The sequence below is a fragment of the Calypte anna genome, chromosome 2 (genome assembly GCF_003957555.1).
Source record: "Calypte anna isolate BGI_N300 chromosome 2, bCalAnn1_v1.p, whole genome shotgun sequence".
Classification (NCBI taxonomy): Eukaryota; Metazoa; Chordata; class Aves; order Apodiformes; family Trochilidae; genus Calypte; species Calypte anna.
In genome coordinates, this window is record NC_044245.1 from 126,709,976 (window position 1) to 126,731,478 (window position 21,503).

The 21,503-nt window shown below is 38.1% G+C and overlaps 1 protein-coding gene across 4 annotated transcripts in view; it reads right to left on the bottom strand.

Moving 5' to 3' along the window:
• The window catches only part of RUNX1T1 (RUNX1 partner transcriptional co-repressor 1), a 112,426-nt gene that overhangs the window by 44,049 nt on the left and 46,874 nt on the right, over positions 1 to 21,503 (bottom strand). For all 4 annotated transcript variants that reach the window (XM_030445047.1, XM_008502432.2, XM_030445049.1 and 1 more), the window contains 3 exons: positions 6,663 to 6,800; positions 2,594 to 2,835; positions 838 to 927 (listed from right to left, as the gene is read on the bottom strand). In XM_030445047.1, the coding sequence (XP_030300907.1) occupies positions 838 to 927; positions 2,594 to 2,835; positions 6,663 to 6,800 (470 nt within the window). The remainder of the gene's footprint in view (positions 1 to 837; positions 928 to 2,593; positions 2,836 to 6,662; positions 6,801 to 21,503) is intronic.

The window sequence follows — 21,503 nt, forward strand, 5'->3', positions numbered from 1 at the left end:
ACTAAAATAATGCCAAATGTCCACCCCCACATTGGCAATGGGGGGGAAAAAATAGTAACAATAAATACCTCATGTGCGGGAAATTCACCTCTACAGCAAAACCAAAACAGAATAATACAACATGCTTTGAAAAAGCAACATTCAAAGATCACAGCAGTTCAGAGGAGGTAGTTACTGACAGGTGAGAGGCAGAACAACTTCCTGACTTCAAAGAAGATTTTTGTTTCCCAGATTCCTATTTTGCACATCATGTGTTGTATTTTAGTAGTTGGCTTTTGGGTGGAATTTTATCTTTAATTTCTAATCAAAGGTGCACAGGTGGACACGATCACCAGCCTTCTTAAGAAACTTCATGTGTACTACTGGCTGGAAATTAGAGGACATAATTAGTCTTTTCCGTGTATAGATAAGTGTCACAATCTCATTATGTACTAATGATTAGCAGCCCTTTAGGAAAGGGTTGGTAGCAGGAATTTTTGACACCCCCTTACTCTGAGTCATGCAAAGGTTGCAAAACTCTAGCTTTTTGCAAGCACAGCATATTATTATATTTACAATCAGGTCTTAAGACTTAGTTTGTAAAAGCTTCAGTACCTACCAACTGAAAATATAAACCAATCAACAGTGATTATAGAATTAGGGAACCAACAGCTCCTGAGAACAGCCAGAAAGGGTGCCCAAACCACGCATTCAAATGTAATTCCATGCACTAAGCTACGGAAAGAAGTCCTTAAACATTATTCATTTTCCTGACTCTCTTAAAAACTGTAACACATATCTGTGACCTAGCAACAATATGGTTTGAAATACTTTCCAGATCACTGAACTGTGCAATACCTTTAAAAATGGGATGACAAAAGGTCGCAGTGGGAAGTTAGTAGCTTCTTGCAGTTTGGAATGAAATTCTTCAATTGTCAAAGTAGAATTCTGTTGAGAAAAAAAATTCTGTCTTGGTGACAAAATAATGAAAACACTTAGCAAGAGAAACAGTAACCAAAGCACTCTGAAACTGTTTTATAACTCATTCTTGATTTTAATAAGAGGGTAAAGAAAAGCATGCTGCATATTAAATTATTGCCTTATTACAAAACTCAAAGAAAACCACCAGCATCTCAGACATTCAATGCCTGTTGCTTCAAGTGCAGTTTACGCTCTCAGGTGCCAAGCATGGAAATGCTTTCACATTTCAAACATTAGTTACAGCTGCTTTACTCAGCAATTATTTTTGTTTTAATTTTCTACTGGAGCTTCTTGCAGTTTTATTCCCAGTGCATAGTGGTAACTAACCACATTTTTAAAATGCACATTCCTCATTCTTTGAGGAGGAAACCTGCATTTGGCCTCTTGTATGTATAAAAGAGGTTTGTTTACTATGTTCTAGAATGTGTTGGAAGATCATTCCTAAGCAGCTGATGCCATAAGCATGAAGACCATATATTGCACAGGGCAGGCCAAAGGAATAAGTGATATGTGGATGTGCCCAGAAAAAAGATCCTAACTTGCCCCTCAGAGCTCAGATGAGGGTGGAAAACAACTGTGATTAACAGTGGACAGGGACTTTTGATCTGAAAATCAAGGGCAGGTAAATGCTCCCAAAGCCATCTTAAATTTCTTTACTAGTTCCCCTTTCCACAGAGAACCATGTGGCAGGCAAACGCACAATAAACAGGCCCTTGATAGATATGGAAGCAAATGGAGAGTAGGACTTACTGAAGTTACACTGCCTACATTAAACTTGGTTTTGTCACAGGATCAAGAGAAGGGACACCCATTGCAATCAGTCTTTGCTCCCAGTGAAGTCAATGGCAATTGCAGCTGCTCAGAACAGATGTGAATTACAACACTACAACAGCATTTTTCCTTGTACATCTCACTATTGCTGAATGAGATACATGGGAGACAACAATGTCTGGTGGAGAGAGGACTTCACAGGGAATAAAAAGAATACTGGGACAGTTTCACAGCAGCTTGGCTGTGAAAGAGCAGCCTAACTTGACAGATATAGGTAAGAAAAAGCTGAAATTTTCATTCAGCCATGTAATTACAGGAAGGTAACCTTATTTATAAGGTGACTTAAGTAGCAGCATTGCACCATCAGATCCTTTATTGCTGGGTTCAAGGAATTCTGAAAAAAGGTTTTATACTGAATAACCACAGTCCAAATATATATTCAGCTCATCCTTTTAACCAGTATTCTGTGACTATATATGTAGGGCACTCTCCTTTCCTCAGCCAACTAAACTAGGCAAGCCAAACCATATTTTACTATGTTATATAATTCAAGACATGTCTGCATTACGGTTCTGCCAGTATAGAATGAAAATCCTTTCACAGCATTATGGCATAATACTGGCAAAAAGAGTAGTCTATATGTGCTTGAGAATTGCTGCCACTCATGAGCAGCTCGAGTTACTTATGTTAGCTCAGGCAGCAAGAGCCAGAACTTCATTCTTGCATGTTTTGTAACCTTAAAGTATGATGTATGCAGTATATGTCACCCACTCTTTTATGTAATGCACTAGACAAGTTTAAAAGATGGAAAAGGAGAGAAAAAAGATCACAGTTAATATTTTATCATTGTTTTTTTGCTTACCACAAGTCCTAGCACAAGGGTACGCACTCTCTCCCCAATCTCTGGTGAAATGTCATTGCCAAACTGCTGTAAGGTTGTAAGAAATCTCTTCAGTTTGCTGAGTTGCCTAGCTCCACAAGCTGGTGGTAACTGCTGGTTAGCCAGAGAAGAGGAAGAGGAAGAGGATGGCCCATTGCTAAAGCCATTAGGAGGAGATGGAGCTCCATTTAACGCTGTTGGTGAATGGCTAGTGCCATTGGTTACTGAAAGAAAAAGAGAGAAAGAAGGATAAAATAGAGAGGGGGGGAAGAGAGAGAAAAAGAAGACAGAGGAAAATCCATCAGCTTATGTTTTCTGTGCTTGACCTCAAAATTAATTAAGATGCACAACAAAAGATAATTAGCCTTTTGACAGAGCAACACTCTGCAGTTCATATCTATTTCCCAGTAGCTGGTATTGAATGGTGTGTGGATTGGAAGTAACAGCAGCTGCCTCTCACACAGTCCCCCCCCCCAAGTGCTCCTGGACCTGAAAAGCATAATTTGAATACCAGTCCTTTTGTCAGAGGATTTTAAAAAGAGCGAGGGAAACAGAGAAAGAGCATGAATGCTTGTATGATTGAAGACCAAAAACATTGCTTTTTGGGGTAGAAAAAATGTGTAGACATATTTCACGAAGCCTCAGTTTATCTCTGAATATTTTTACTTGTGTTTTGTACACACAACTGACAGCTGTGTTTATAAAACAGGACTTTCACGTTTTAACCTTACACCACCCAATAAGAAGGTTATTTTTTCTGATTCAAATTTCTTAGCTGCTAACATATGGAGCACAAAAAGTTGTTTGTGCAGGTACAAATGGTGCCATGCTCACTGTGGCCTAAAGCCTTACAGCTAGGGCAGGAAGCTTGGCTGCAAAAGACTTCTAAGAGACCACGAGGAAATCACTCAGCTTTTACATGCCAATACCGTATCTCTGAAAAGGATAGGAAAGCTTTCCCCTCCTGTTGCAAGGTTGCTGAGAGAATAACTATCTGAAGTACTTAGTCTTCAAAATTTATGGTGACAAGATTCCTGAGACATAGTGAAGACAACAACAGGGAGATTTTGGCAGCAAATTTGGTTTGATTCTTAGCCACACTCCAGAAGAGAGCAGAGATTCAAACTGAGGACATCCTTTTTCACCTGGGTTACTTGGAACAGCAACAGTCAAACACACCCTTGACATTCTTTGAATCTGACTTGCCAGAACTACAGTAAATGGCAAGAGAAAGGATGGCTCCCTAGAAATACAAATGTACCAGAGCACTGGCAGGTGTGGGCACACAGCACACAAATCTACTCAGCAGCAGCCTCTCTCTGCCAGCAAGTGCCCTGGTGAAATTTGCTGGTTTCTTTTTGTCAAACTCATTCAGAGAAGATCCAAAAAACCAAAAACCAAACAAACAAACAAAATCAGGAACCTGTCTGGAACCAAAAAGGAATAGTGGTATTAATCTTTATTGCTTTCTATGTAAAAGCATAACCATAGTGAGTTAGCAACTTAAAGAACCTCCCTGAAGTTACATATCCCTTTCTCTTTGTCACTTTCTCCAGAAGTCATATTTATTTTTTGAACAGCAAGTCCTTTTTGAGGGTGGACACCTATTACTAGATTTAACTACTACCTTCTTACCAGATTTAAACCACTACCACAATACTTGTGAAGGAGCTTTTGCCCTACTGACTGAAGCGCTCTTTGGGAGGTACTACAGAAAAACCTATCTGGGTGTTTATCTAGTTTCTGCTTGCGTTTTATCCCTACTTTTTGGTTGCCTATCCTAGCTGCATGGACTAGGAAGAATAAGAAGTAGAAAAAGCAGAAATAGAAAAGAAGCTGGCCTCAGCAGCTCAGCTCCATGTCCATCTCCAAGCCATGCTCTCTGAGCATTGCAATAGACTGAGATATCAGAGTAACTAAATATATCATGATTGCAAGCTAGATATCATACCATGAACTTAGTAAATAAGGACCAGGAAGAATAAGAACATATCCTGCTCTAGCCTGAAACCAGTAAAAAACTCAGTCACTAGTAGGAGGCTGCTCTAGGCAGAGTGTCCTGGGGCTAGGAAAGCCCCTTGGGATCAAGAAAGCACAGAAAAGTAGAGGTCATTATGTAGGATAGATATGAGGAGGAGAAAGAGATAAAATTTCTTATACAACAAAAGAATTAAAGAAATACTCTCCAAATGCAGTTTCTGTAAATTATTTTTCCCCCCTAATATCTCACCTCATACGAATGATTTTTTTCATTTACTTTATAGTACCTGAATTTGCCAGTTGGCAAATGATATGTGCCATTTGTAAAACAAAACTACATCATTTATCAAAAAGAATTTAGCATTTTACTAATCCTACTATATATTAATTTGAAATTTAAAGACAAAATACTAATATATAGTAAGAACATTAAAAGATGTCTATTCTTTACTAGAAAACAAATATGTTCCTTGCCTGCAGGCACTGCTCCTGTAGTAATAACCAATAAAACAGACACTCAAATAGAAGTGACTGATAATGTACAGGCTGGAAGGCCAAACTACAAACTCCAAAATCTACAAAATCTGCAAGGGTAAAAGGCATGTAAAACTGGTTTTTATATTTTAGTGTTTATATTTTAGTGTTCATATACACAGCAAAAAAAAAAAAAAAAAAAAAAAAAATCCATCTATTGTTCACACACCTTCCTAAGTGCTGAACCCAATCAATTAAACAAACATCCAGAAATCATATGAGTACACTGACAAATAAAAGTGATTGAAGAACACATTTTTATTCCTTTTATTATTGCCAAAGATAATTCTGAACTTTGCAAAGTGCATCACACTAGAAAGCTTAATCTGCAAGGGCATTATCCTGCAAAAACATAGAAGCAACCTTTGTACTGGAACAGTTTCTAGGATGTTTCAGGTGTCAGAGTTAAGCAAAACAGACAAATCTTTGCAGAATCAGAGTCATTGGGTTAAATTTGAGTTTATTCTAAGAGCTGGCACAAACCCTCTTCACTGTTTAAGTTCAGTGTAAATTGTGAGGATAAGGGCTCCTTGGGAGAAGTGGTACAAAGGCCTCCAGCTGTCCTTCTGCATAGAGGTGAATTTGAAATAAGGTATTTAACAGACAGAAAGGGATTAAACAGACGTAGGCAAGACAAATAGAAGATGCTGCCTTCATTCTGTTTAGGCATATGTATTCTACTGTTCTAAAAATGTTTTATTTAAACCCTGAAAAGTAAACACATTCTCTCATGTTTATACTATTACAAGACAGTATAAAAGAGACCAAAAAACTTGCAGCTAGATCTGGGTAAGAGAAATGTGGTTCATTTCATGGTTGTGAATAGTCCAGACAACATGCCAGATTCAAATCTCAGTTACACTGATATGACTGCAGAATAATTCAATCAAGATAGTACAGTTTCCTGTGTGTTTACATCAATAAACTGAGACAGAGGTGCAGCCCCAAGTGATTTATAGAAGTAAAGCAGTTGCAGACTAGAAATGTCAAGATAAAACAATAAAAGGCATTTATTTTGGGGTTTTTTTAATATCAATATTAAGTAGACATCATATAGCACTTAAATTAGAATTCTCATTCAGTTCTAAGTGGGATGAAGATAATATGTATTTTCCTTGTGAATCTCCCTCACTTTAAAAAAAAATCTACCCAAAACCCCCTGAATAAATACTACCAAAGTTTCTGTACAAAAGGGAACAGGATCCTTTAAACAAAACAACAGAATGGCACAGAAGTTTTCTGTACTTCTCACAGAAGGACAGTTTTAATCACTAAGTATGCAGGAAAGCAGTTGTCCCTTGTTCTTTGACACTGTGGCCAACCTGTCAGTGAAATGACAACATAACTCTGAGCAGAATGACTTAATACCTTAAAGACACATTAATCTGTTGTGATCTGAATTTTGCTAATTACTTTATAGTAGCAGAACCAAATGCTGCTCCCACCATGTCATGCACGTTCCTCTTGTCCTATTTTGGTCTCTTACATACAGAATAGAAAGAATATGGAAGAAAAGGAAGAAAATAAGTCTAATTACACGTTGTGGGCGTGAATGAACTGGTTCTTGGAGCTCCTTGGGTAGTGGGAGGAGGTGGCATGGTTGGAGGCGTCAGCCTGGATTGTGTCTTCACATCCACAGGTGAGTCTGGCATTGTGGAATGCTTCTCAGTGCGATCTGCAACACACACCACAGGAACACACTGGTTTATTTCCCCAAGCACACCCTTCTAACAAAAAGTTAACAGCTAATACAAGAAGTGAGCTACTTCAGCACCTGCTGCAAAAGATTACCCCTGATTATCTACTTCAGTGTGCTCTTCCCAAATTACATCATCTAAACCTTACTTAAGAAGGTGTAACACAGATGGTAAGATATCATTTATAGTAGTGGTGCATTATCTTTTGGTTTTATTTCTAGCATGTGCAGATGCTACCTCCCAAGCACTCCTCGAACTACAATAATGCCACCTTCCTTCAAGGCTCTCATGTTAGCTAGGAGGAAAAAATAAAGAGACAGGAAAGTAATAAATCCCCTTACAGAAGCTCATGCAGAACTAAAACCTGAAGCTCTTTAGCCCAGGTGAGATACTGGTGGAATACTGGTTTAAGACAGCTCTCCTCATGTCTCTTTTTTGTAACACTGGCTGTCCTGTCCATTGTTTCTTTTGGCAATCATAGACAGATACTTATGTTAAATACTGGATCACTTTACCACCCTGCCCTTGGACATTTTAACATTCACCAGAAAAATTAATCCAGTGTGCCAAAATGATAAGTTACTAGTCATATAAATATACCATTTTTAATAAAATAGATCTAAGTTTGCACCTTCAGACATTAAGAACAACTTTAATGTTTAGTAAAACCTGCAAGATAAGTAGAAACATCTCTCCAGCAAAACAAAACTAACAAAAGGCAAATCCAGGCAGAAAACCTAATAGTTCTTTTGCAACTAAAGATCTAGAGATGCAAGTTATTTCATATAGAAATCGCGGTATCTACAGTATCTTGGTTTTCCAGCATCATTTTTGAACACCTCTATATTAAAAAAATTTTAAAACCAACCCTTATGTTTCATTTACCAAGAACGAGCAAAATATTATGACATTTACGAAATGAAAGCAAAACTAAGGCTTCCTTACTCATTCCAGGAGATTACTGACCGAGCAATCTTGAATAAAGATGAGTAAGATCAAGTAATTCTTCCATCTCTTCTTTGAGGGGTGGGGTTATTTATTTTGTACACTGTCCTACACAAGTCTTCCTGAGCTCCATTAACCTCTTTTGTGAAGCAGGTAAATGTTACTGCCAAATGGTAAGCATGTAAGTCTGTGTTTTTAATTTAAGACAATAGCAAAATCCGTTGTATTATTTAAATTCTGTCACTTCAGTTTGCTACATACTTTCCTTGTTCTTACTAACAACATACGAACTTCAACCAAAAACTCGTATCTAAAATTTGCCCTGAGAGGCACTAAGAGAAATCAGATGCAATGCACAAAATTAACAAAAGAAGAGTATGCTTAAAAGAGCCTCAAAACATTGAATTATCAGAAAGTAAAAAGAACCCAAAACAAAACCACACCACACAAATTAACAACACATACCATAACAGATACCAATCTTTAGCTGCCTGAAACTGATGAAGTATGTCCCAGAGATGCAGTGAGTCAGGTACTGCAATTACAGAAGCCATCTTCACCCTTTTTTAAAATGCCTACAGACGATGCTTTAGTTCTCATGGAAATTCATACAGAATCTAGAGACAAGTTTGGAGATGAGCGGTGAAACACACCCAGGACAGAATGAGGGGGATACAGACAGAGTATTAAAGGATCTGTAGTGTTGATCTAGCTTAATATTAAGGTTCCTACACAGACAGGTGAGGTTTGACTTGCAAATCAAGCAACAGTAAATTACTACATGCTGGAAAACAAAAGCAAGTTTTTAAAAATAGTCTATACAAATTTCCTCTCCATATCTCTATACCAAAACAGTTAAAACTATTTCTTCAGCCAGCCATCCTTTTAACATAAAGAACTACCAAAACTCGTCTTGAAATGTTAATTGCTTCCTTAATAGCCGAATTCATCTTGCACTCACCTCAACCAACCTCAGCAACAAGGGAATAAATAGCTTTCAGCTCATGTTGCAACAGAGGGAAAGAGGCACAGCAGTGAGCCCAAGCCCTCCTAAATAAAGGCAAATATTTCTGCCATGCCAAGAAAGGAGAGAGGAAGGGAGGCTTGCCAGAGCTGGTGGGGAGATAACAGTGGGAACTGCTGGTCCATCTGGTTTTCATTCTGCTAACACTCACATTGAACTGTTAAGGAAGGCAGTCCAGGTACACAGATTTGAAGCATGTGGGAGCGCAGACACAGGCACAGAGGAGATGGAGGTGGGTGGAAGAAGGAGTGAGAGAAATCGAACTCCTCTAACAGTCTGCTGCTCGCAGTGAGCAGGCACAGCCTGTATCCTCCAATTCAGCTGTTGATAACTAAAAGTGATCCCGAGCCTGTAACCATCCACACGGCTCCAGCTCCCCTGCTTTGCTGCATTTTAAAGTTCAGGTTTGCACAGAAATGTGCTCAGATTGGAGGGAGGAGGCTTTCCCCAAAAGCTGGCAATGTTTTGTTACTTAAATTGAACACGGTGGGAAATTGTGTGTTGGTTTTGCCCTCCCATTTCAGATTGCCTTTCTACTGCAATCCAACTGGTTTTTTACTCCCTTGAACACTGTCTGCCACTGAGTTTGCAGATCACTGAAATAATCCACACACCCCTCTAGTTCTTACATAAGTCTAATGACATTAGTTTTGATTTATCTAATTAACTTCGTTTGGACCTCTTAGGGGTAAAAAAAAAAACCCTCTGTAGGCCACTTACCTTTGCTCAACCTCTCTTTCCCCTTTGCAAAGCCCTGAACCCCACTCTGCTACTGCATGATGGCAGGCAGACAGATTTATCTCTGGTTGTCTCTAAGTTCCCCAGCCCAGCCTTCTGTAAGGAGATATAAGGCTCCTTTCAAGCACACCTCAAAACACTTCTAACCAGGGGACAAGATTATCTTGTCAGAGCAGAGACTCTCCTCAGGGGGAAAAGAAAGGGCTTTTTGAAGAAGTACAATGCAAAATGCAAAGCTCTTCCACGTGCTTGGAAGACACCACCAGCAGCAGCACAGTGCCCAGAAGAGCCTTCTCAGTTGCAGACTTTCCAACCGCACCTTTTCACCTCTGTAATAACAAAACTGCTGCAGGACTAATTCTACCCTCACTGCTATTTACCTCTTCTTTGCCTCTGCAGCTGGCTCCCTAACCTCCAAGGGAGCTGCACCTGCCTACAGCTTCTCTGCACCCACTGCTGTCCCACCTCCCACAGCCCCAGGGAACCTCAGCAGCTCTATTTTTAAGATGAAGATCTCAGGGGATGGAGTGGTGATGGAGCACGAAGCAGAGCCAACACTGGTTAAAGAGATATTAAGCCCTAGAACACCAGCTTCTACAAATCATTACTTATTTAATTTAAACCCAAACAAACATGCAACACTGTTTACTCTAATTGTTGAAAAATAGCCTGAAAATATGAAAGCCAAAGGCAAGAAGGTATTTAATTCATATTCATGAGCTAAGTTTCCCCTAAAACATGTCATTCCACAAGGGCTTTTATGTACAGACATTTTTCATACAAGCTCTCTGTAATATTCTTCTATCTGTACATTCAGAGGTCATCAGAGTTTGGGAGGGAGAAGAAAGTATCACTCAAGACAGAAAACGGTCTTTTTAACACATGAAATGCTTCCTATGTAAGATTTCATGTTTTTATAATACAGGAGCGTATACATTTGTAACTTTGTCTGAAATTCAGAGGAATTGTAAGGAAACCATTTCTTAGAATTTGTTTAATTTCTTAGTTGAAAAACATTTTTATGCTTTCATGTAAAACCAAACTCCCCGCTTGAAAAGGCAGGTTTGATATTGGAGGTTTTTTTCTGTTGGATTCAGACATTTCAAATAATCCTGGATTAGAAGAGACACACCAGAAACTTCCACAAAGGTAATATCCCACAGCAAAGACAAACCAGAAACTTTCATAAAGATAGTATCCCACAGCATCACACAGCTCAGTGTAGGCTGTGTATACAGAGGGAGTAACTTCTTTCAGGTGCAAAGATTTCTTCCACTGAATCCCTCTAAACAGTGACAGACTTACACTGCTTAGCTGAGTTCCGATCAAATGAGGCTGAAATCAGAGGTCCTCCAAACCAGAGGGAAAAGGAGACATCTGTAATTCATTCTGCAGTGTTCGCTGCAATCAATTCAGGATGGATATAGATGGTGAAATAATGGTCTAGTCCTAACCCGTACACACAACCCTCTAGTGCAGAGAGAGACTTACAATAAATTCAGAAAATATGTTTCAAGTATGCAGAGATCTATTGCATTTGCTTTGGATTATATATTTTTCTAATTTAAAAAAGCAACAACCTAAACATTTTGAAATATACATTCTTGACTCACTTTTACAGTGTAGAGTGAAGAACTGTGATTTTACCACGGAAGTATTTTGCTCCTTTTTAAATTAATGAATGTTGTAAAAACAGCTTTCAATTATACTTCTGTGGATTTCTTGGTCCATGAAAATATACTGTTCTTTTGATTTATTCAATTTTGATCACAGGAGGTTTTCTTAACATTATTTAGCTGTTAGGTGAGTACTGGTATTTACCGTAAGCACACCCAGCTTCTGAAGGCAAATAGGGAGGAGTCAAAGTAAAATGTGCAAGAACAGGGGCAAAAAGAGATGTGCATCTATTCAAATGGATTTACTTTACTTCCTGTATCCTAAATGATTTACTCCTTTTTTAAAACAAGGCGGTCTTTCATATATGGCAACATTTTAGCTCCCGTGGCATCCTTCCAAGTCTAACGCATCAAGGAGAGCTCATGTATGGAACAAAATATGGAATATATAAATACTTTACTGATACCATTTCAATAGCCAATTCAATGTCAAGCATTTGTAGGAGTAGTGTGTTTTCAATTTCCTTTTTTAAATGAAAAAAAGTATGGTATAATATGCTGTGGCATTTATTTTACTTTTAGTTAGTGCAAACAGTTCCAGATGTATATTCAGGCATGAAAGATTCTTAAAGGACGCTCTATATTGATTGTACAGTACTTACTACTTCTGTGCCAGCACATTAAAAATAAAAATAATGGCCAAATTAAAAGAGCCCACAAATTAAAAGAGCCCCTTTAAGCTCACAGAAAGTACAAACCCTGCATATGACACAAGGGATTAGAACCTGGCTCCTCCATCCGAATTATATGAATTGAGACCTGAATTTCTGGGATGTACTCCTGATAATGATTACCTAGATGACACTAGACTAATTTTTATTATTTTGAGAGGAACAGCATGGAATTTGCAAGCAAGTAACTAACTGCCTTTGCTGAAAAGGACTTGTTGAAGAATTATATATATGGTAAAAAGCCTACTCACCCCATGCACCACACATCTGGGAAAAACTAGGTCCTAGGATGCAGCTGTAAACACAACATCAGGAGCTACACTGTTGCAGACCCTCTTCCATGCCTGAAACTTCATTCCATTTCTCTCTTGGCCCTTTTGACTTTGTCTTAATATATAAACAAGGACCTAAATACAATGGATGTTTTTGTGCTACAAACAAGGGATCTCAAACAGGCGTTATATAGGCGTAACTTTCTGTCAGCACCAGATGCAGTCATATCATTGGCCTAGAAAAAAAAAACCTCACCCAGTTGCCAGTGGAGAACTTTTACTCCCATGTGATCTGCAGAAGGGCAATATCAGAAAGCAGCTCAGACACTCAGGCTCCATATTTTGTCACGAAACATTACCCCTGCAAGCTTTATCCACCATGAATGAGAAGGCGCATCAGGCGAGTGATAGGTGCATACAGAAAAGTTTTCAAGGCAACAAAACATTTCATTGCCTTTTTTGCATTCGAGGTATGAAGCTCACGTACTGAAGATGACCCTTTTGCAACAGCAGTATCACAGCTTTGCTGCAGTCTTATCTTGGTTCGCCTCTGCTCAGAGAGTTGTATGTTTCCTATCACCAGCTCTTCATGAGAATAAATGAAAGCCCTCTCAGTTTACCCATTTCTTCTTATTTAATATGCAAGAACCAGAAGAAATTCTGCACCCTGGGAGTTCACTGAAGTTATCTCAGGCTAAGTTATCAGAGCTTTCTTCAGATGTGCTAAAAAAAGCCATGAGAATAACGCAAGCTCCACTCTGCCTTCCAAAACCTAAAAGGGATTTTTGTGCTACGTTTTCCCAGTTCTGGAAGGAAGAGTTTGTGGATGATGTGAACAATGTGAATGGAAGACAATGACTTGCATCATGTTCATATTCAGTGGTGCTACCTTTGACTGGTCCTACTGTCATGACAATGAAACAGAACCACAGAGGCACTGCCTTTTGTTTCAGTTCTCTAGAGTGTGGGGTTTTGACTGGCAAAGAAGCTCACAGCTTCACAACTGAAGGCCAGACAGTTATACATACTATAGAGTAAGAAATCTATGAGTTCAGTTGAAGCAAAAATTGTCCTGGCTTTGCTTGGACATATTATTTTCTCCTGAAAAAAATAAATTGCCTTACCATATAATTTAATTTGAAAAGAGGAAAAAAATAAAAAAAAACAATTTTTCCCTCTCATTTAACAATCTGACATGTTTTGACAGTTTCAAAACTATCATTTTCAGTTTCAGCAAGTACACTTTTAGTTATTTAATAATAAAAAACTTCTGTCAAAATTTAAAAGATCTCTTTTCTCCTTCCCCCTTTCTGGCTTTGCAAATTTCCTATGTAAAATCATTTGAACATACAAACTAATGCAGGGAACAAAAATAAATTCTAAATCAAGATCTTCTACCACCATAATGGTTTGTGAAATAATTCTACAAGAACAGAAAAGCAAAATAAGGGCCAAACTGTGACAGCTGACCCAAGTTTCCATAAGCTGCTAGAATATAAACTTCACAAGTTCCCTTGTCATGGCTGAATACATACAAGTTGGCTTCTAACAAAGGTAGAGACAATGTGGATTTATTCTAAAAATCCCACCAGGCATCATGAAAATGTCTCTACATAGCTAACGCAGTTGATAGCAAATAGTCCCACAATCATGATCAAAATACTATTCTTGGTTTTACTTTGTTTCCTGGATCTTTTTTACTTTGTTTACAAATTACCAAACTGTATGTTTTGAGTGGTTTTCTTTCATTGCAGGAACTACTGTTCCAAAACTAGCACCTAGCTCACTGAATATTGAAGTTCAAGTGAAGAAGTGCTACCCAAGGACTCCAGCATGAAAAACAATCAGAGCAACCACTGGTTCCCCAGCCAATAATTTATTTTTTTCTTTTTTTTTTCCTTTTTTTTTGCTGTCTTCTCTGAAAGATCTACCCTTGTCACAATCGCCTTTTAAAAAGCCAGAGATGAAGGTAGACTGATACCTAAGCAACTCAAATGCCATCAGCATCAAATGAGTGTTGTTTATATGCTCTAATGTACTCAACCACACATAGCACATATCCTTCCCATCAGAAGTATTTCTCTCCCAACACCAATTAAAACTTCCAGACTTGCTCTCCAGAAGCATAGTGACATTTTAAATTCAAAGCTTGCATGGTCTTGAATTAACAGTAGTTTGTAACACACAGCCAAAAGTCTGAAGCAAAATAAATATTAACTCTTTTATTCTTAATGTACTTACATGAAGAGTAAGGCATAGCTACACTCACTTCATAAAAGTTCTGAGAGTAGTGCTACCAGTATTCCATTAGATTTAACTAAAAACTAAGCCTCAAATACAAAGTAGATAAAAAATTTTTTTAAAATTTATAGAGATTCAGGGCAACTTTAGGCCAGGAAAAAAAAAAAAGTTATTATGGCTGTACTTTTAAAAGACAACACTAAAATCTATAAAATATGCCAGAAGTCCTTTAGGATAAAAAAGAAACAAATAGGGGTGATATTTTCCATGGTCATACATTGGAAAAGATACCATAGGTACTACCAAGGATGTAACCATTACACATCTGGCTTTTCTTGCTTATAAACTGTGGAATTGGTCATGGACAAGTCAAGATCCTCTAAGGTGTCAAGTGGTTTTGGCCAGTGTGGGACAGACTGCTCCTCACCTCATGGATCGAGCTCCCTGTCACATTGCACACTTTTACCCATCCATGACCACAGTTCCTCCAAGTGATATTTCAAAGAATGAAAATTTTGTTCAGTTAGGCTAAATTTCAGGCCTGAGGAACAAGACCTTACCTTTAATACAGAAAGCAGAGGCTGCCAAACTTCCTCCCAACAGCAAGTACTGCTCCAGTCTGAGGAAGGCTGCTAATTTCTCCCATCTAATGCATGCAGCTAAATGAGCAGGCTAGACTTCTCATATAATTAGTGAAAGGAAGAATTAGAACCTATAATTTAATAATTCCTGAGGCTGTTAAGTCAGAGGGTATAAATATTCTCACACAGATTCTAAGTCCTTTGCCTTATGAGAACCAGAGGCATTCAGTGTGCTCCAGTAGTGTCTGGTGTACAGTAGAATTGGTGATCCTGAGCTGCCTGGAATACTCACTTCTTGGTTTCCACTCAGCCAACCAAGATGGGTATTACTCCACCAGTTAACAATATACTCTGAAACACATTTCCTCCAGAAATCCTTACTCAGGTGCTGCCACTGCTCCCTACTGCCACTAACAGTGACAGAAAAGTGGAACTTCAGGCTTTTCCCCTATGTTAAAGATTGTCACTGAATAAATGCCAAATTGTGCAATTTATTAAACTAATCAATACTTCAGCATTTGTGGAAGACTACCATATCACATCATCAGATGATGCCATTAAAGACATCTTGTCATTATTAGTTACAAGTCAGCTTCTCCTCGATGCTTCAAGTCATACCAAATCTCTTTTACTTTGGGGACTGGTGCACATGAAAGCACCAGTGGGGAGGCAGAAGGGGGAAGTCTCAGAAACTTCACATGAAATTAAAACCCTCCACCCTCAAATATTGTCTTAGATGAGATAATATTGCTTATTTACAAATAAGATCAGAATTGTCTGGCATAATATATCACACACATACCTTAAAGTTAATATGAAACAATATAAGCATGTAAAGGAAGAGGGAAAGGAAGAAACTTATGCACGTCATGTAAAACCAGACTAACAAATGCAAAGCCAGATTAAACCCCCTTCTGAAGCCAGTGATTTCATACAAATTCACATTAGCACAGAAATCAGGTTAGCTCAACCAGTAAGAGACATTGCAGTCCCCAGGCCTAGAAAGACTCAGAAATATGTGCTCAATTGCAGGTACTGAAAAACAGCTGTAGGTGAATTAATGAGACCACTCACAGGGCATACAATTACATGCAACATTTCTAGACCTTAAAGCATCACAGCAGTCTTAGTCTTGCACAATAAAATCTAAGACTTCCTTTTCCAAAACCATCTTCCCTTTGTTTTGAATTTTAAATATCAGACAGAAAAACCTCCACCAAAACTAAAACATATAGATAAATCCTGAACTGATAAAAACCCAGCAATTACTACAGAAACCACAGAAAATATAAGCAAAATATTAAAACCATTTCAGGTACCATAGCACTGCCACGGTTGACAGTTGTACAAAACAAGCTTCATTTCATGCCTGGCGGATTCAAATTACACGTATTCCTTTTTTTACCAACAAATACATAAACACAAAGGCTTTTAGATTTATAGAACCTCATTTTTTATCAAGTCAGCTAAACCCTCTATTCCAAAACAGGTATTTAAATTGACTGATGTGGATACGTACAGCTTCCATGGCTTGCTTCTATATTTGTGCATGTGTGTGGGCATGTGGCTGTGTGTGTGTGCATGCACTTAAACGCATATTTAATCAAGTTTTATTTGCTTGGTTTGGTATAGAAAAATACTCACTGTGATTTTTTTTTTTTTGTTTTTGTTTTTTGTTTGTTTTAGAAAATGGTAAGAAAGAAATCGTCTTCAATTACACAGAAGCGAATGTTAAATAGAGGAGAAACTGCAGGGTGAGAAGTCAGACACCAGAGAGAGACCACTCAATGCTACAAATACAAGAGATATATTGACAAAGTAAAGAAGTCTGATGTGTTTGAGCTCTGAATGTTCAATGGGAATGCACTTAAGCCTTGACAATATGGTAGGTTTTCTTCTACGTGGTACCCTTGTGGAAAGATTTAACTCTCTCTGTGCTATGGAAACACTCTACATTTATCCTTGGATCTCCATGGATAGATACACTTTGCTTCATTGAAAACTGAACCAGCAAAGAAGCCATTTTTATGAGAAAGGGAAGAAGAGTCAACAAGAGGAAAGAAATTCTGTGGTGGGGCAGAGGGTGTTTGAGAGGGCAGCCTGGCAGCGTCTTCCTGTGGGGTGGCAACAGCTCCAGGATGCACCTTCAGAACTGGCCTGGGATGAAAGGATACAAACTAAACCTGGCTGGGATCATGCCTTGGGGAAATGTTGCTGGAAATGTTTGCCGGTGGCTGCTGACCACGAGAGGGAGCCGATATCGTGCAGCCGCTCAGGGAAAAACTCCCTCTCCATGCAAAAAATTCAAAATACGGGGCAAGGTACTCCAAAAATGCAAATGGTGATGCTTAAAGGGAAGCTCTTTCCAGTACTGAAAGTGAGCCTCAGCCATATGACAAAGGAAAGAAACCTTATGATACTGTGCATGTGTACATCAGTGTGTACTATTCCATTTTCACAGCACCAAAGAAAATATTAAGTATTTCTCTCTAGATTTTTGCCTATAAACATTGCTTGTTCAAAAGAATAACTGGGCAGTACTGGCTGCAACAGACCAGTTTCAGTGCTTCCTACTGTCCTCCATCTAGCCCAGCCAAATAAGTCGGGTGTTGCTGCTTCTCCCTTAAATGATTTCCCTGCCTCCACCTCATCCTGGTTTAGCAATGACTTTCTCTATAAAATACTCAAATAGTGAAACAGCAGCAGGCACCACATCAAGCAGAGGCATGCCTAAAACTGCACACTGTATCCAGTCACAGGAACCAGATCGTGCTTACACAATGCCATGATATGTGAATTTTAAAATATACCACCAAAATGTAACATTTCTTTTTTTGCACTAACACACAGACAACCAAATGAAACCTGGTATTTTTTCAGTCAAAGGGATCAAATGGCAAGCAGGGCAGAGATGAAAGAAAAAATACTAGAGTGGCTTACACTGATCATTTTAAACATCCTTCTGGCACCACATACATATTAAAACAGCTAAATCCCAGTGGCAGAGACAATTCAAAGGCATAGAGGGATAGTGACTGCACAGGGATCTCCTGTGAAGACTTGTGTCTTTATGGTCTTCACTTAGAACAGATGTAAACCACAACAGTAGTTGTCTGGTTGTTGGCTGTAGCTGTAGGCTTTAAACTGCTTGGGACATGAAGAAATGAAGAACTGATAAATTACAGCAACTATCCCAGGCAAATTCTGGAATTATGAAGGGAAATTAAAAAAATGAGAAAATAGGAGTACCTCGATGAAATGCTAAACAGTTAACAAGAATAATTGTCCCCAAATGAGTTACTATCCATTATCTTTTTCATAATTATTGCAACAGAGCAAGTAGCTTCAGTAACTGTGAATACAAATGACCTATTAGAAACTTAACAGGTCATTTCCAAAGGTGATTATGAGCTCTGACTTACAGAGCTACTCAGTTTTGCATATAAATCTTTTCAATGCCAACAATCTGCACAAAATTAAGATAAAATGTGTTTCCGCAAGACTAACTGGAAATAAACTTTCAGCAAGTAAACCCACTGCTTCAGAAGGTATGAGGTAGTGAACACTGAGAAATCAAATGCAGTCAGTTTAATAACTAAAATGTTAGAAAATTTGCTTTTGACATTGCTCTGGTGTCAGGAGAATGGAAAAAAGAGGTGTCAATAATTATATGTTAGAGCTCCTACAATGCTACATGCTGTAATTAAATGATGGTAAGTGTAACAGCAAAATGTCAAAGGTTAGACAGAAGGGATAAAAACATCTGCTAAATGATTAATGGTATGGACAGTAGAAAGGTGTCCATGGATGTAGATACTTCAACCAACTCATTTTTAAAGAGTTCTTGCAACACAAGAAACTGCTCTTCATCACAGTGGTCCTAACTGGTCTTCTCTCATAAGGGGTAGCAGGGCTTTCACTACAAGTGAACACACAATAGGTTTTGTCTTAGAAAATATTAGAAAATGGTTCAGAACCATCACTCAGGGAGAGCAATAAAGGACAGGAGAGTAGATTTGCAGCTTCTTCAGTTGCTGAGGTTGTTAAGGAACAGTGGGAGATGCAGAAACAGATTCTGGCACACCCACTGAGAATGGCTTGGGCACATTGTAAAGAAATTAACTGAGCAAAACCAGAATTGGTTCACTTAAAATGTGCAGGGAAAGAAGGTAAGCAAAAAAAGCAAGCATACCAAGCTACATTAACCAGAGGAAAAAAAAGAATTAGTTTCATTTCATATAAAATAGATTAATCAGAAAACAAAACTATTAAAATCTTTGATATTAACTGAAATGAAAACAAATTGTGACAACTTACACATAGCTGTGATATAGAAATAGCTTGGGTTTAAATCCATCTCAGTGGCTAAAAAAGAAATGGGTGAGGGGCGACCCAAACTTGGATCAAAAAACCCTGAACCTGGAAACATGTATTTGATTTTTTTACAGGAGGATTCCAATGCTGATTGCTCTTCCCTCATTTTCATTTTCTAGCACAAGAGAGAAAAGAAGCAGTGAAACCAACATATCAATGTACTACTACACCAATCAGTCAGGTCTGGGATTTCAGGAGTCTCTTGACATACCCCTTCCTTTCCTCCAGCAGCCCCAAACCCAGACAAGAACAGGGCCAAAAAACTCTGACTTCCTTGGTCCTGCAGGGAGCCAACAGCCTTCTCTTTTATTACTCCCCCATTTCTTCTGTTTCTTTTTCTTATTGTTTAAAATAATCTTTTTTCTTTCTTTCTTTTACCATCTCAAATGTAGACTTTGAACACATGCTCTGCATCATGTCCCTGTCATATGGGAACTGCTCCTTGAAACCCTGACCATCACTTGTGATTACTTATCTAAAAGCTTTGTTTTCTTTTAAACTGTGTTTATTTTGTTGGGTATTATTTTTTCATAGCTAAACTCCCAAGCCTTCAACCTGCCATCTCAAAGAAGCTGATGCAAAAGGTTCCAAGTAGAGTTTACTGTTGGTTTTTAATGAGAATAAAATGATAAATCTCAATACTGAAAGCCAGCTGCTTAATTCTTAACTCTTGATCCCCTCCCTTTCTTTTGCATTCTAGCTAGTATACAGCTGTAATAAATGTGGCTCTTCTCACAAGCTGTGCAGATGTTAACAGTTCTGTAGGACATCAGGAAACATTTCAAGAATCTTGTAAGTGCTGACTAAACTTACTTGAATTACCCACACTACCTCCTCCACATTCCTATTCAGTAACATTAGCCTTCCTGAATGTATTAAGGAAAAAAAATTAGCATTTAAGCTAAGACATTAGTAAATAGGTCTAAATGCACTATCAATAAACAAGGAATGTGCTTAAGCCATCAGACAGCAGATATTCAGATAGAGAACCAAAAGAAGTAATTTTATTCTTTGTCAAGATGACTAATGCATTTTTCATTTCTCATCTATGCAAGAGTGGCTAAATGTCTGAAAATATGTATTTATGAAAGTCGCGGCTGGGTGTATTTGAAAGAAAGGATCAGAATTATAAGCAAGACCTTTTCTTTTCTAGTAATCAAGTGGATTAATAGTAAATTAGAATGAAGGAGTTTAAAATGCTACCTAATACATTTTTATTAAAGTTATATTAGCATGGCAGTCATCTCCATTAGAGATTAAACTAAAACCTCAAACCACCGACTCTGGACAGAAGCAAAGAGTCCAGCTGTGCAGGTAGGGAACTAAGATACCAAATGCATTCATCAAGCAGGTTTGTACTGGAGATACACTTTAAATACGCTTTCTTCTTCAGACAGCAACCTTAGTCTCCTTTTTTGGGGTAAGACTTTCAAAACATATGAAGCAGTTAAGAAGCACAGTCACCAACACAGGCAAATGTGCCTAGTCCTCATGCAGTACTCCAGACTCTTGACAATTCCACATCAAATACCCTGTATATAAACTTCACAGTTTCAAAACCTACTGGAAGGAGGGCTGCAGAGCGATTCACAGCACTGAGCCATAAAAGGATCACAATTTTTGACAAGTTCAGAAACAAAATGTGCAGTCAAGAGTTTCTACCGTGCAGATTTGAGATTGTCTCCAGTCAACTGTCAGTTTCAGCAGAGCTTCAAAGAGGACAGAGTAGGGAGAAAGAAAACGAACATATCACTGTATTTCCTGCAAGGGATCGATAAAAGGACCTCAATGCTACAAAGACTTACATACCTGATCAACTTCAGACACTTATCCTATTAGGTAGCAAACCTGAAGCTCAAATCAAGTCTTTGACCCAAATAATTTACCATGAAATACAGAATTCAGAGTATTGTTTGTTCTTTAATTTAGCAATAGAGGAAATCTGAATATAAAGTAGAATTGCAATGTGCTTTTTTTTTTTACAATGCTTCATGACACTGCTTTTAGAATAATTTCATCAAAATATCATTAAAAATACATTTAAACATTTTGAGATAAGCAGAAAAGACAATAGACAAGATCCTTTTAAAAAGTTAATCTAATATTAACAGAAGCTATGTTACTAGCTAGTCCAAAACCTTGACCTGCCTTTAAGCTTC